This window comes from Xenopus tropicalis, chromosome 4 (genome assembly GCF_000004195.4).
Source record: "Xenopus tropicalis strain Nigerian chromosome 4, UCB_Xtro_10.0, whole genome shotgun sequence".
Classification (NCBI taxonomy): domain Eukaryota; kingdom Metazoa; phylum Chordata; class Amphibia; order Anura; family Pipidae; genus Xenopus; species Xenopus tropicalis.
In genome coordinates, this window is record NC_030680.2 from 4,061,587 (window position 1) to 4,077,526 (window position 15,940).

At 50.3% G+C, this 15,940-nt stretch overlaps 1 protein-coding gene across 1 annotated transcript; it reads right to left on the reverse strand.

The window, feature by feature from the left end:
• Nucleotides 1–897: 897 nt before the first annotated feature.
• tmem9b (TMEM9 domain family member B) lies at nucleotides 898–9,906 on the reverse strand. The gene is made up of 5 exons (XM_031900384.1): nucleotides 9,722–9,906; nucleotides 8,632–8,732; nucleotides 8,391–8,499; nucleotides 7,807–7,941; nucleotides 898–2,829 (listed from the first exon to the last, which is right to left on the reverse strand). Exons 1-5 carry the CDS (start codon nucleotides 9,800–9,802, stop codon nucleotides 2,674–2,676), a joined length of 582 nt encoding a protein of 193 aa, XP_031756244.1. The 5' UTR covers nucleotides 9,803–9,906; the 3' UTR covers nucleotides 898–2,673.
• Nucleotides 9,907–15,940: the final 6,034 nt, after the last annotated feature.

Sequence of the window (15,940 nt, forward strand, 5' to 3'; positions counted from 1 at the left end):
CTGAGCGGCACCCACCCAGGTAACTGGGCCGACCCACGGCATACTGAGCGGCACCCACCCAGGTAACTGGGCCGACCCACAGCATACTGAGTGGCACCCACCCAGGTAACTGGGCCGACCCACGGCATACTGAGTGGCACCCACCCAGGTAACTGGGCCGACCCACGGCATACTGAGTGGCACCCACCCAGGTAACTGGGCCAGCCCACGGCACACTGAGCGGCACCCACCCAGGTAACTGGGCCAGCCCACGGCACACTGAGCGGCACCCACCCAGGTAACTGGGCCGACCCACGGCATACTGAGCGGCACCCACCCAGGTAACTGGGCCAGCCCACGGCACACTGAGCGGCACCCACCCAGGTAACTGGGCCGACCCATGGCACACTGAGTGGCACCCACCCAGGTAACTGGGCCAGCCCACGGCACACTGAGCGGCACCCACCCAGGTAACTGGGCCAGCCCACGGCACACTGAGCGGCACCCACCCAGGTAACTGGGCCGACCCACGGCATACTGAGCGGCACCCACCCAGGTAACTGGGCCGACCCACGGCATACTGAGCGGCACCCACCCAGGTAACTGGGCCGACCCACGGCATACTGAGCGGCACCCACCCGGGTAACTGGGCCAGCCCACGGCACACTGAGCGGCACCCACCCAGGTAACTGGGCCGACCCATGGCACACTGAGTGGCACCCATTCCTGCCCTGTCTCTGCTAACCAGCAACAAATGTCTTGTTTCTATAGCCCTGTGTGCCACCCTGTGCCCTACTGCAATGCCAGTGCCCCAAAGTCGTTCTGTGTTACTGTTCCCTCAGCACAAGGAATCCCCTCCCTGAGGCGCCTGTAATGGCAGGTACATTAGCTCCAACGAAGGGACAGTCCGAAAAGAGAGACAGGTGTAACGTAAAGATTTATTATTCAGTATCTGACAATGAAAAAAATAATCATGATCATGTAATAAGTCGTTTCCAGTTAAAATAACATGATTGTGTGCAGTGTGATGCAAGGGGCGTGGTTAGGAGCCAAGGGGGAGGGATACAGTCTGAGGGAAAGGGCGGGGTTAGGAGCCAAGGGGGAGGGATACAGTCTGAGGGAAAGGGCGGGGTTAAGAGCCAAGGGGGAGGGATACAGTCTGAGGGAAAGGGCGGGGTTAGGAGCCAAAGGGCGGGATAAAGAGCCAAGGGGGAGGGATACAGTCTGAGGGAATGGGCGGGATAAAGAGCCAAGGGGGAGGGATAAAGAGCCAAGGGGGAGGGATACAGTCTGAGGGAAGGGGCAGGATAAAGAGCCAAGGGGGAGGGATACAGTCTGAGGGAAGGGGTGGGGTAAAGAGCCAAGGGGGAGGGATAAAGAGCCAAGGGGGAGGGATACAGTCTGAGGGAAGGGGTGGGGTAAAGAGCCAAGGGGGAGGGATAAAGAGCCAAGGGGGAGGGATACAGTCTGAGGGAAGGGGTGGGGTAAAGAGCCAAGGGGGAGGGATAAAGAGCCAAGGGGGAGGGATACAGTCTGAGGGAAGGGGTGGGGTAAAGAGCCAAGGGGGAGGGATAAAGAGCCAAGGGGGAGGGATACAGTCTGAGGGAAGGGGTGGGGTAAAGAGCCAAGGGGGAGGGATAAAGAGCCAAGGGGGAGGGATACAGTCTGAGGGAAGGGGTGGGGTAAAGAGCCAAGGGGGAGGGATACAGTCTGAGGGAAGGGGTGGGGTTAGGAGCCAAGGGACGGGATACAGTCTGAGAAGGATAAGAGTGCAGTAGACAAGGCAGAGGAATGCATTCTGGGATAGGGGAGAGAGGGTGCAATCAGTCCAAGCAAAAGGAGGGAACAGGGGCAGAGATTTACAGGGAATAAAAGGGAGGAAACAGCCCATAATAATATACTGACCAAAACCAAACCAAAACCAACTGCAGACACCAAAGAACCATTAAACTGAGCAGTTCATCCAATAACAGGAGCCGGATTTCCCCACATGGTGCTGGTGCCCTATAGGGAGAGAGTGACAAAGCCCCTGACTGGGGTCGGACTGGGGGGAGCAGGGGCCCTGCCCCTCACCAAGGGACCCCCCGCTATGGTCCCCGCACACACGGGGTTAAAATGAATTCACTTACACAACAGGTTAAGAAAATGGACCTAGGTTCATGCCAAGCGAACTTACCCTTTAGGGAAACTAGTCATTTGCAATGGGATTTAATACTGAGTGTAGTGAATGACCCCCATGAGTTATTCCCCTGCCCCCACTGCGCGTCAGTAACACTGGCCCCCGACTCCGGCCCGGGCAGCGCCAATACCGTGTCATTTACACTGAGACATCAGCTGGGCAGCAATTAGCAACATCAAAGGGCACCCAACCCCCCGGCAAACGAGCAGCGGCACTAATTAGCAACAGAACCAGCGTGTGATATTGATTAGTGACGCACGGGAATCATTAAGCCACCGCTGCGCCCAATGGGAGATGGGGGGGAGGAGCTTCAGGAATAATTTAATGACTTTATCAATAACATAAGGAAATATTTACAGAGATCTTCCCACCCACAGAATCTTCATTCAGTCACATTATGTATCACTTTGCCCACCGGGGGGCGCCCACGCCCGGCTCTGCACAGAAACCCATTAATGGGGTAGAAGGAATGGAAGGAGGGACGGCAGGAGCTGGGTTCCCGGGGTCGGACGCCATTAACTGAGCACGACGTGGCGGTCGAAGACGGACTTGCGCTGCTCCTGCACCTGTAGCTTCCAGCGCTGCTGCGCGTATTCCACCTTGTTCAGCACGTTGGCCCGGCTCCGGGAGCGCGCCAGCACGTCGTGGGCATTGGCGAAAGGCTGGTGATCCTGGGCAAGGAATGCAATGGGTTAATCACAGGCAGGGGCCTAATGTAGCCTTAAAGGAGACACATAACCAAACCCCTACCCTAACCCTGTAGGCAGTTATGAATAATATCCGGTGCTGGTTTCCCTTTGGGCTAAACATTAACCCTATCTGTAACAATGGCCCCTTTATTGGAGCTCCCTATAGATCCTCTCAGGTCCCTGTCTGGGTTTCTAATGAGGGGTGGGCGTGTCCTAGCACAGTAGGAGAGTAGCCAATCACAGCCCTGCAGGCACACAAGCACACACAGGCTTCAGTTCCCTATCAGGTCAGCCTAGCTGCTGATTGGTCCAATATGGGTTTCACACAATACCCCCCCCCCCCCCCCCCCCCATGGCAGCTGTATAGATCCCATCTTTCACTTTCGATCACTCAGTCACTACTGGTTGCGACTGCTGGTGATTGGTTAGTGGTTTACAGCATTAAATTCAGGGGTTAAATGTAACTGTAACTACAGGATAGGGTTAAATGGTAACGAGTAACAATAGTTTCCCTTTAAGTGATCCCAAATGTTCCCCAAACACAGATCTGCCCCCCCCCAACTCAATTCCACCCCCCCCCAACTCAATTCCACCCCCCCAACTCAATTCCACCCCCCCCCCCTCAAGTGCAAACAACAAACACAGCTCCCTTTGTGCTTCCCCACTTACTATATCCGCCCCGAGATAATGTTTCCTGGTATTTGTAGGGAACACAAGGGAGCTGGGCGCCCAGCCAGGGTACAGCAAGCGCGTGGGATAGGGACCCCGTGTGTATTACTGGGGCACCCCCCCATTGTAAGCAGCAGTCCTGCCCTGCTTTATGGCTGAGATTCTAGCTATCTGTATAACAGAGCATTCTGTCACAGTGGCACAGATCCTATCTGATCCCCCCATTGTAAGCAGCAGTCCTGCCCTGCTTTATGGCTGAGATTCTAGCTATCTGTATAACAGAGCATTCTGTCACAGTGGCACAGATCCTATCTGATCCCCCCATTGTAAGCAGCAGTCCTGCCCTGCTTTATGGCTGAGATTCTAGCTATCTGTATAACAGAGCATTCTGTCACAGTGGCACAGATCCTATCTGATCCCCCCCATTGTAAGCAGCAGTCCTGCCCTGCTTTATGGCTGAGATTCTAGCTATCTGTATAACAGAGCATTCTGTCACAGTGGCACAGATCCTATCTGATCCCCCCATTGTAAGCAGCAGTCCTGCCCTGCTTTATGGCTGAGATTCTAGCTATCTGTATAACAGAGCATTCTGTCACAGTGGCACAGATCCTATCTGATCCCCCCCATTGTAAGCAGCAGTCCTGCCCTGCTTTATGGCTGAGATTCTAGCTATCTGTATAACAGAGCATTCTGTCACAGTGGCACAGATCCTATCTGATCCCCCCATTGTAAGCAGCAGTCCTGCCCTGCTTTATGGCTGAGATTCTAGCTATCTGTATAACAGAGCATTCTGCCACAGTGGCACAGATCCTATCTGATCCCCCCATTGTAAGCAGCAGTCCTGCCCTGCTTTATGGCTGAGATTCTAGCTATCTGTATAACAGAGCATTCTGTCACAGTGACACAGATCCTATCTGATCCCCCCATTGTAAGCAGCAGTCCTGCCCTGCTTTATGGCTGAGATTCTAGCTATCTGTATAACAGAGCATTCTGTCACAGTGGCACAGATCCTATCTGATCCCCCCCCCCCATTGTAAGCAGCAGTCCTGCCCTGCTTTATGGCTGAGATTCTAGCTATCTGTATAACAGAGCATTCTGTCACAGTGGCACAGATCCTATCTGATCCCCCCATTGTAAGCAGCAGTCCTGCCCTGCTTTATGGCTGAGATTCTAGCTATCTGTATAACAGAGCATTCTGTCACAGTGGCACAGATCCTATCTGATCCCCCCATTGTAAGCAGCAGTCCTGCCCTGCTTTATGGCTGAGATTCTAGCTATCTGTATAACAGAGCATTCTGTCACAGTGGCACAGATCCTATCTGATCCCCCCCATTGTAAGCAGCAGTCCTGCCCTGCTTTATGGCTGAGATTCTAGCTATCTGTATAACAGAGCATTCTGTCACAGTGGCACAGATCCTATCTGATCCCCCCCATTGTAAGCAGCAGTCCTGCCCTGCTTTATGGCTGAGATTCTAGCTATCTGTATAACAGAGCATTCTGTCACAGTGGCACAGATCCTATCTGATCCCCCCATTGTAAGCAGCAGTCCTGCCCTGCTTTATGGCTGAGATTCTAGCTATCTGTATAACAGAGCATTCTGTCACAGTGGCACAGATCCTATCTGATCCCCCCCATTGTAAGCAGCAGTCCTGCCCTGCTTTATGGCTGAGATTCTAGCTATCTGTATAACAGAGCATTCTGTCACAGTGGCACAGATCCTATCTGATCCCCCCATTGTAAGCAGCAGTCCTGCCCTGCTTTATGGCACATTGTGTGCTTACTAACAAACCATCGAAATCAAAGACTGCTGGCAAGCAAAGGGTTAACACACCATAATAATAAAGGAAACCCTTTCCCTAGAGCACCCTGGGACACCTGTCTCTGCCCTGACATTACAAGCTGTACATCCAGGCATTCATTTCAATCTGATTCTCCTCGAGTCTTTTCATTTAAGACTAATTAGTCCCTAATAAGGCTGAATGCAAACAGGAGTAACTGAAGGCCGAGGACACTGATTAAGAAGCCCCTAATTATACCCCCCCCCCCCCCCCCCGGCTGTTATTAGGAACGGCACGTCCCGGCGCAATGCTGCGATTTCCATTATACAATTACTGACTGCGCTGAGACAGAACAGGACAAATAAATATCCACGATCCCCCCCCAGCACTGAGAAAAGCAGGAAATATTCCTGATATTTAGCTAATAGTCTGCACAATGGCTCTGTGTGATTATGGTAAATACAGAGAGCGGGATCAGCGCTGCTTTGGAAACACACACACCAGATTATTGGTTATCTGATATATTCAATCATTAACAAACCCAAACTCTATCCAGATATACAGAGAGGGAATGTTCTGGGCACACAATAAGCTGTACCCCCATACTGTACTGTCTAAGGGAAACACTATGGCACCCCCTACCCATATGTATAAATACAAATATACAGAGAGGGAATGCTCTGGGCACACAATAAGCTGTACCCCCATACTGTACTGTCTAAGGGAAACACTATGGCACCCCCTACCCATATGTATAAATACAAATATACAGAGAGGGAATGTTCTGGGCACACAATAAGCTGTACCCCCATACTGTACTGTCTAAGGGAAACACTATGGCACCCCCTACCCATATGTATAAATACAAATATACAGAGAAGGAATGTTCTGGGCACACAATAAGCTGTACCCCCATACTGTACTGTCTAAGGGAAACACTATGGTACCTCCTACCCATATGTATAAATACAAATATACAGAGAAGGGAATGTTCTGGGCACACAATAAGCTCCACCCCCATACTGTACTGTCTAAGGGAAACACTATGGCACCCCCTACCCATATGTATAAATACAAATATACAGAGAGGGAATGTTCTGGGCACACAATAAGCTGTACCCCCATACTGTACTGTCTAAGGGAAACACTATGGCACCCCCCCCCCAAATATACAGAGAGGGAATGTTCTGGGCACACAATAAGCTGTACCCCCATACTGTACTGTCTAAGGGAAACACTATGGCACCCCCTACCCATATGTATAAATACAAATATACAGAGAGGGAATGTTCTGGGCACACAATAAGCTGTACCCCCATACTGTACTGTCTAAGGGAAACACTATGGCACCCCCTACCCATATGTATAAATACAAATATACAGAGAGGGAATGTTCTGGGCACACAATAAGCTGTACCCCCATACTGTACTGTCTAAGGGAAACACTATGGCACCCCCCCCCCCCAAATATACAGAGAGGGAATGTTCTGGGCACACAATAAGCTGTACCCCCATACTGTACTGTCTAAGGGAAACACTATGGCACCCCCTACCCATATGTATAAATACAAATATACAGAGAGGGAATGTTCTGGGCACACAATAAGCTGTACCCCCATACTGTACTGTCTAAGGGAAACACTATGGCACCCCCCCCCCAAATATACAGAGAGGGAATGTTCTGGGCACACAATAAGCTGTACCCCCATACTGTACTGTCTAAGGGAAACACTATGGCACCCCCTACCCATATGTATAAATACAAATATACAGAGAAGGAATGTTCTGGGCACACAATAAGCTGTACCCCCATACTGTACTGTCTAAGGGAAACACTATGGCACCCCCTACCCATATGAATAAATACAAATATACAGAGAGGGAATGTTCTGGGCACACAATAAGCTCCACCCCCATACTGTACTGTCTAAGGGAAACACTATGGCACCCCCTACCCATATGTATAAATACAAATATACAGAGAAGGAATGTTCTGGGCACACAATAAGCTGTACCCCCATACTGTACTGTCTAAGGGAAACACTATGGCACCCCCTACCCATATGTATAAATACAAATATACAGAGAAGGAATGTTCTGGGCACACAATAAGCTGTACCCCCATACTGTACTGTCTAAGGGAAACACTATGGCACCCCCTACCCATATGTATAAATACAAATATACAGAGAAGGAATGTTCTGGGCACACAATAAGCTGTACCCCCATACTGTACTGTCTAAGGGAAACACTATGGCACCCCCTACCCATATGTATAAATACAAATATACAGAGAAGGAATGTTCTGGGCACACAATAAGCTGTACCCCCATACTGTACTGTCTAAGGGAAACACTATGGCACCTCCTACCCATATGTATAAATACAAATATACAGAGAAGGAATGTTCTGGGCACACAATAAGCTGTATGGAAGCAACAGATGGGGCGGTACCCAGCAGTGGATGATTGGCAGGTCTAATTACCAAGACTGCTACAGAGCTGACACTTACCCCAACTTCATCTTCACTCTGTATGAGCTGAGAATGACCAAAGAGCTTCCTCTTCAACATGGGCTCCACTATGGTCAGGTAGAACATGTAGAGGAGGAGCATCCCCAACACGGACAGGTAGATTATAATGGTCACCTGGGCAATGGCAGATGGGAAAGTCAGTAACCGAATATCCAGCTTCTTCATTTTCTATAGTTTTATTGTTTTTGTTAATGTTAATTACTTATCTTTCTATGCAGCCCCTCCCCTATTCATATTCCCATCTCTTGTTTAAACCGCTGCCTGGTTACTAGGGTAAAAGGACCCTAACAACCAGATAGCTGCTAAAATACCAAATGGAGGGCTGCTGAACAAAAACCTAAATAACTGAAAAAACATCAAAAATAGAAAAACAAAGACCAATTGAAATTGTCTTATTGAAAGTTAATTTAAGCTTCTCAAATGCTTATTGTTTCCTCCCTGTTTGGAGCTGGTTCTGGAGTCGGACAGAATATATTTCCAGGCCCGTTATTACCTATAGGAAAGGGGGGCGGGGCGTTACCTTGATGGGGAGGAGCATTACCTTGATGGGGGAGGAGCATTACCTTGATGGTGGAAGAACTTCTCTCTTCGTATTTACACTCACAGCGCAGACAGTAGGCCTCGACGTCGGCCCCCGGGACTGGCATAGGGTCCACCACATGGAGACAGTCGCTATGCAGAACAATATACAGATATTCATACTGAGGCATGTGGGTAACTTGTGCACCCCATTTACATTCCCCTGCAGAGAAGCTCCGCCCCCACAATATGGGACGAGCCCCAAACGAATGAAACAGCCCTTACCAGTCTTTTTGGGTCACGTTCTTGTTGAAGATGTTCCCTTTCTTATCCTTGTAGGGGGGGCAAATACACTTGCACCGGGCGTCCACCGAGCTCCCAGTATCCTGCAACACAGCACAGATTTCTATTTGCCCCGTCGGCAAGAGGCTCTGCAGCGATCTCATTACACACAGGGAAAGATACAGGGGGAAGGTTATACTGTTACACATATTACACCAAATTGCTAATTACCGGCGCAGCATGTGGATTCAATGGGTGTACTTACAGCCCTGCAGTTGGTCAGGGCTTCTGGGAGAACCAAGTTCCCAGCTGGACTGTGGGCGCCTGATTGGCTGCAGGTTTTGTGCTGATTTCCCTGCACTTTAGAAGCAGTTGGGGAAACATCTTGCCCTTTTTAGCTCTGCGCTGTCTCTTCCTCAGTCCCAAATATGTGGGACTGTCACTAACTGCCCCCAGTGACCCCCCCACACTTTCTGCCAACTCTCTTCCCTACTGATTCCTACAATTATTCATGGACCCCTACACTTTGCACCCCCCAAACTCCTCTGACCCCCACCCACTGACTCCAAACTGACCCCCACCCACTGACTCCAAACTGACCCCCACCCACTGACTCCAAACTGACCCCCACATCCACTGATCCCCCCCCCCCACCCACTGACTCCAAACTTACCTCCATTCACCCACTGACTCCAAACTGACCCCCACCCAATCACTGACTCCAAACTGACCCCCACATCCACCGTCCCCCCCCACCCATTGACTCCAAACTGACCCCCACATCCACTGATCCCCCCCCCACCCATTGACTCCAAACTGACCCCCACTCACCCACTGATCCCCCACCCACTGACTCCAAAATTACCCCCACCTCCACTGACCCCCACTCACTCCAAACTGACCCCCACATCCATTGACCCCCCCATTGACTCCAAATTTACCCCCACCCACTCCAACCTAATCCCAAATTCCTCTGACCCCCCCCCCAGTGACTCCAACCTATTCCCCACATCCTGACCCCCCTTCCCCAGTCCCATGATTACCCGGCCCCCCCAGCTGACAGTGGAAGAGACAAATGAAAGGCCGGACTCACCTTATCCCCAGCCCCTCCCTGCACAGCCACCGCCAGCAGAACCAACGCGATCCCCAGGAGTGCCCAGTACCGAGCCATCATCACAACCGGACCTACAGCTCACGTAATAGATCTGCTGACTACTGGCATCACAAGACGCTGCCCCACTTCCGCCCCACTTCCGGGTAGGAGTGCATCGCCCGTTTCTTTCCGCCCGGAGTCTGGAGGAGGGACACTATGGTTCCGGGACTGAATAGAAATAAATAGGTTGCGCATCTGCAGCCAGGAACAGACACAGGGGAGACAGAACCCCAATAACTCAGACACAGAGACTGTGATTTGCTCCTAAGTTACACTTGTGGGAGTTTAGTGAGAGCTGGGGGGGCAGCAGGATGCAAGCTCACTGGGCAACACTGAGGTCCTGGGTCAGTGCCCCCCATACACCTGCTGGCACCCAGTTACCCCCCCCCAGCCACACCCAAAGTGTATAGTTGCCACTATCTGCTCTCCATGTGCAGCAGGCAGTGCAGTTGGACTCAGTACCACTTTGTAATGATATCGGTCACACCTTGGCTTTGTAAAATGTTGCACTTGCTTTTCTCTTACCTTTATGTACTAACAGGGACACTGTGAGAGACTTTGGGGCCCCATACAAGTTATTTATATAGTCACTCTGTTTATTGGGGATCAGTTAACCCCTTCCCACTACCTGCCCCTGCGCTGCACTGGGTCAGTTTAGGGGCCCAATAACCTGAGGAGAAGTTCATAAAAACAGCAAAAATAATGAATGTGCTAATAAGTCGGTACATTGGGGGGCAGTGGGGTTTGTCGCCGCATTGGCTTTTGCTTGATACACAAGTTACGTAGTTTTCTTTTAGTTACGTACATTGCGTAAATTGTAACGTAACTTGTTCCCATAGGACAGAATCATTTCCATGGAGCCCATTATGGAGGCTGCGCACGTGTCAGACCCAGCGGCCGCTCCATGTGACCCGGTTGCCGCGGCACACACACTACATGACGATTATTCTGTGGTTTTCGCTGACTAATATTGATTTTTCTGTTCCAGCGAGGCCGACCCTCTCCAGTTGGACTGTGTTTCCATGGCAACACGATGAGAAAATCTTCTCTCCAATTTGTCAGTGACTGACTCATTCCATTCGCCCCACGAGGCGCCCCCCCCGGCCCACCTGCCCCTGTTTGTCTTCCCTCTCCCCCCACTCGGGGGCTTTAGTGCTTCTTCTGTAACGAGCCGAGAATTCATACCATTCATATTCACTGAAACAGCAAAATATAATAATATATATAAAGGGAATGGGCTCAGTTATGGGGAAAGGCTGGCCCAGTTGGGATTGGTTACACTGGGGAAGGGGCAGTTAAGGGGCGGGGGTCACTATATATAAATATATAAGGGGGGGCAGTAATGAAATAGAGAAAGTACAGGGAAGAGCGACTAAGCTGATAAAGGGAATGGGCTCAGTTATGGGGAAAGGCTGGCCCAGTTGGGATTGGTTACACTGGGGGGGGGGCAGTTAAGGGGGGGTCACTATATATAAGGGGGGGCAGTAATGAAATAGAGAAAGTACAGGGAAGAGCGACTAAGCTGATAAAGGGAATGGGCTCAGTTATGGGGAAAGGCTGGCCCAGTTGGGATTGGTTACACTGGGGAAGGGGCAGTTAAGGGGGGGTCACTATATATAAATATATAAGGGGGGGCAGTAATGAAATAGAGAAAGTACAGGGAAGAGCGACTAAGCTGATAAAGGGAATGGGCTCAGTTATGGGGAAAGGCTGGCCCAGTTGGGATTGGTTACACTGGGGAAGGGGCAGTTAAGGGGGGGGGGTCACTATATATAAATATATAAGGGGGGGCAGTAATGAAATAGAGAAAGTACAGGGAAGAGCGACTAAGCTGATAAAGGGAATGGGCTCAGTTATGGGGAAAGGCTGGCCCAGTTGGGATTGGTTACACTGGGGAAGGGGCAGTTAAGGGGGGGGTCACTATATATAAATATATAAGGGGGGGCAGTAATGAAATAGAGAAAGTACAGGGAAGAGCGACTAAGCTGATAAAGGGAATGGGCTCAGTTATGGGGAAAGGCTGGCCCAGTTGGGATTGGTTACACTGGGGAAGGGGCAGTTAAGGGGGGGTCACTATATATAAATATATAAGGGGGGCAGTAATGAAATAGAGAAAGTACAGGGAAGAGCGACTAAGCTGATAAAGGGAATGGGCTCAGTTATGGGGAAAGGCTGGCCCAGTTGGGATTGGTTACACTGGGGAAGGGGCAGTTAAGGGGGGGTCACTATATATAAATATATAAGGGGGGGCAGTAATGAAATAGAGAAAGTACAGGGAAGAGCGACTAAGCTGATAAAGGGAATGGGCTCAGTTATGGGGAAAGGCTGGCCCAGTTGGGATTGGTTACACTGGGGAAGGGGCAGTTAAGGGGGGGGTCACTATATATAAATATATAAGGGGGGCAGTAATGAAATAGAGAAAGTACAGGGAAGAGCGACTAAGCTGATAAAGGGAATGGGCTCAGTTATGGGGAAAGGCTGGCCCAGTTGGGATTGGTTACACTGGGGAAGGGGCAGTTAAGGGGGGGGTCACTATATATAAATATATAAGGGGGGGCAGTAATGAAATAGAGAAAGTACAGGGAAGAGCGACTAAGCTGATAAAGGGAATGGGCTCAGTTATGGGGAAAGGCTGGCCCAGTTGGGATTGGTTACACTGGGGAAGGGGCAGTTAAGGGGGGGTCACTATATATAAATATATAAGGGGCTCAGTTAGGGGGAAAGGCTGGCCCAGTTGGACGGAACACAAGGTCCAGTTGCATTAGGAGGGGCAAATCTACTTGGTATTCACTCCTGCGCCAGCCAAGAACCCAGTCGGTATCGGAGGCGCTGGTTCTGCTCTGTGTCTTTATATTCAGCTCTTTCACTCGCTGATGTTCCTGCCGATCCCCCCCCCCCCCAGTTATTATTTCATGAGTGACCCACAGAGCTGAAATAGGGAATTTCTCCTCATCGTCACGACCGGCCGGAGCTGCCAGCTCTCCCCATGGCGGGGGGTTCCTGTGTCTCTGGGCCCAGCCTGGGGGGGACATGCTGAGAGCTGCAGCCCTTTCATTACTCCCCCCCATCTAAATGTCACAGTCTGCTCTCACTTCCTCCCATATTAATTGCCCCACAGCGTGCGACTGGGAAACAACTTGCCCTGTATGGCACCGGGCTGGGCACAGTGGGGCCCCCCAAGCTGAACTGTGAGACTGACGCTTGTGAGGGGCATTATGGGCTCATTGGGGGGGGGCTGAAATGTCACATAAAATGTTCCCAATATAAATGTTTTTATTTCAAACTTTCTGTAAACAAAGTACAGGGAAGAGCGACTGAGTTGATAAAGGGAATGGGCTCAGTTATGGGGAAAGGCTGGCCCAGTTGGGATTGGTTACACTGGGGGGGGGGCAGTTAAGGTGGGGGGTCACTATATATAAATATATAAGGGGGGGGGCAGTAATGAAATAGAGAAAGTACAGGGAAGAGCGACTAAGCTGATAAAGGGAATGGGCTCAGTTATGGGGAAAGGCTGGCCCAGTTGGGATTGGTTACACTGGGGGGGGGGCAGTTAAGGGGGGGTCACTATATATAAATATATAAGGGGGGGGGCAGTAATGAAATAGAGAAAGTACAGGGAAGAGCGACTGAGTTGATAAAGGGAATGGGCTCAGTTATGGGGAAAGGCTGGCCCAGTTGGGATTGGTTACACTGGGGGGGGGGCAGTTAAGGGGGGGTCACTATATATAAATATATAAGGGGGGGCAGTAATGAAATAGAGAAAGTACAGGGAAGAGCGACTAAGCTGATAAAGGGAATGGGCTCAGTTATGGGGAAAGGCTGGCCCAGTTGGGATTGGTTACACTGGGGGGGGGGCAGTTAAGGGGGGGTCACTATATATAAATATATAAGGGGGGGGCAGTAATGAAATAGAGAAAGTACAGGGAAGAGCGACTAAGCTGATAAAGGGAATGGGCTCAGTTATGGGGAAAGGCTGGCCCAGTTGGGATTGGTTACACGGGGGGGGGGGGCAGTTAAGGGGGGGTCACTATATATAAATATATAAGGGGGGGGGCAGTAATGAAATAGAGAAAGTACAGGGAAGAGCGACTAAGCTGATAAAGGGAATGGGCTCAGTTATGGGGAAAGGCTGGCCCAGTTGGGATTGGTTACACGGGGGGGGGGGGCAGTTAAGGGGGGGTCACTATATATAAATATATAAGGGGGGGGCAGTAATGAAATAGAGAAAGTACAGGGAAGAGCGACTAAGCTGATAAAGGGAATGGGCTCAGTTATGGGGAAAGGCTGGCCCAGTTGGGATTGGTTACACGGGGGGGGGGGGCAGTTAAGGGGGGGTCACTATATATAAATATATAAGGGGGGGGGCAGTAATGAATAGAGAAAGTACAGGGAAGAGCGACTAAGCTGATAAAGGGAATGGGCTCAGTTATGGGGAAAGGCTGGCCCAGTTGGGATTGGTTACACTGGGGAAGGGGCAGTTAAGGGGGGGTCACTATATATAAATATATAAGGGGGGGCAGTAATGAAATAGAGAAAGTACAGGGAAGAGCGACTAAGCTGATAAAGGGAATGGGCTCAGTTATGGGGAAAGGCTGGCCCAGTTGGGATTGGTTACACGGGGGGGGGGGCAGTTAAGGGGGGGTCACTATATATAAATATATAAGGGGGGGGGCAGTAATGAAATAGAGAAAGTACAGGGAAGAGCGACTAAGCTGATAAAGGGAATGGGCTCAGTTATGGGGAAAGGCTGGCCCAGTTGGGATTGGTTACACTGGGGGGGGGGGCAGTTAAGGGGGGGGGGTCACTATATATAAATATATAAGGGGCCATACAATAAACTCTCTGATTCTATCATGAGTGATACTCAGAGTTCCCTGTATAACTCAGCCTGCAGCCTTGTGCCTTTATATGGGGGGCACAGAACCCCTCAGTGACTGCTAATATCCTTATCATTTACAGTAGGGGGTACATTATCCCTTATAATACATGAGTGATACTCAGAGTTCCCTGTATAACTCAGCCTGCAGCCTTGTGCCTTTATATGGGGGGCACAGAACCCCTCAGTGACTGCTAATATCCTTATCATTTACAGTAGGGGGTACATTGTCCCTTATAATACATGAGTGATACTCAGAGTTCTCTTATGAATATGACCCGGTGTTCTCAGTATTAATTAGATTTTCTCCTTCTGTACTATTATGGAGGTGGCAGTGAGTAAGGCTGCTATGCTGGTCCCAGAGAAGACCCTAATTAATACAGTGGGTGGGTGAGTGAGTGGGTGGGGGGGGGAGTGAGTGGGTGGGTGGGTGAGTGAGTGGGTGAGTTGGTGGGTGAGTGGGTGGGTGGGTGGGTGGGGCGGTCGATACACACAGGTTTCACACATGTAGTTTAAAAGTTTGCTTTATTAGAAATAAACTTGCCACAAAGACAAAGGGCACATTATACACATATATAATTATATCAAACAAATAAAGAGGTGTCGGGGTGCCCTCCCTTGCTATTTGCCCCCCCCCCCCAGCCCCAGTACCTTTCCCACCTATAGGAAACACATCATCGCTGTGCGCCGCTGCTGAATGTGTTCTACAATTTGATTGGCTGATCTGAATGAGGTAAAGGCAGCGAATGGTTTAGTTCATGCAGCTTGTTGCGCATATTGAGGTACTGGCCCTTTAAGGAGCGCAGGCAGCACAGCTCTAAGGTTACAAAAAATACGAATTCCTAAATATTTGTAGCAGTATAAATATGATATAATATATAATAATGCTCGCAGTTTGCTCAGGAGGCGGATTGTCTGCGCAGAGATGGCTTGTACTTGGGGCTCATACACACGGGGTTGAAGCGCTTTGGGCATAAAATGGCTCCGTGTGTGTGTAGCCTTATAGTGAATGGCGGGTCCCACGCCAGTGTGGCACAGTGCTTTGTGGTCTGGCCCAAATGTCGCTGCTTTATGGGCAGAAAAGGGTTAAAGGGCAACTTAAGCCCCACAATGAATGAAACAAGAAAGGTTGTGCCCTGTGTGTAGCGTTGTGAGATACAGGGGCCCTGAGAAGCTGACGATTGGGCCCCGTATAGGAATCTTTATTGGGGGGCCACGTCCGGTCCCACCGTGTGCTGGTCACTAACAGGCAAACCCAGTAGGACCTGGAGCAACACAAGGTA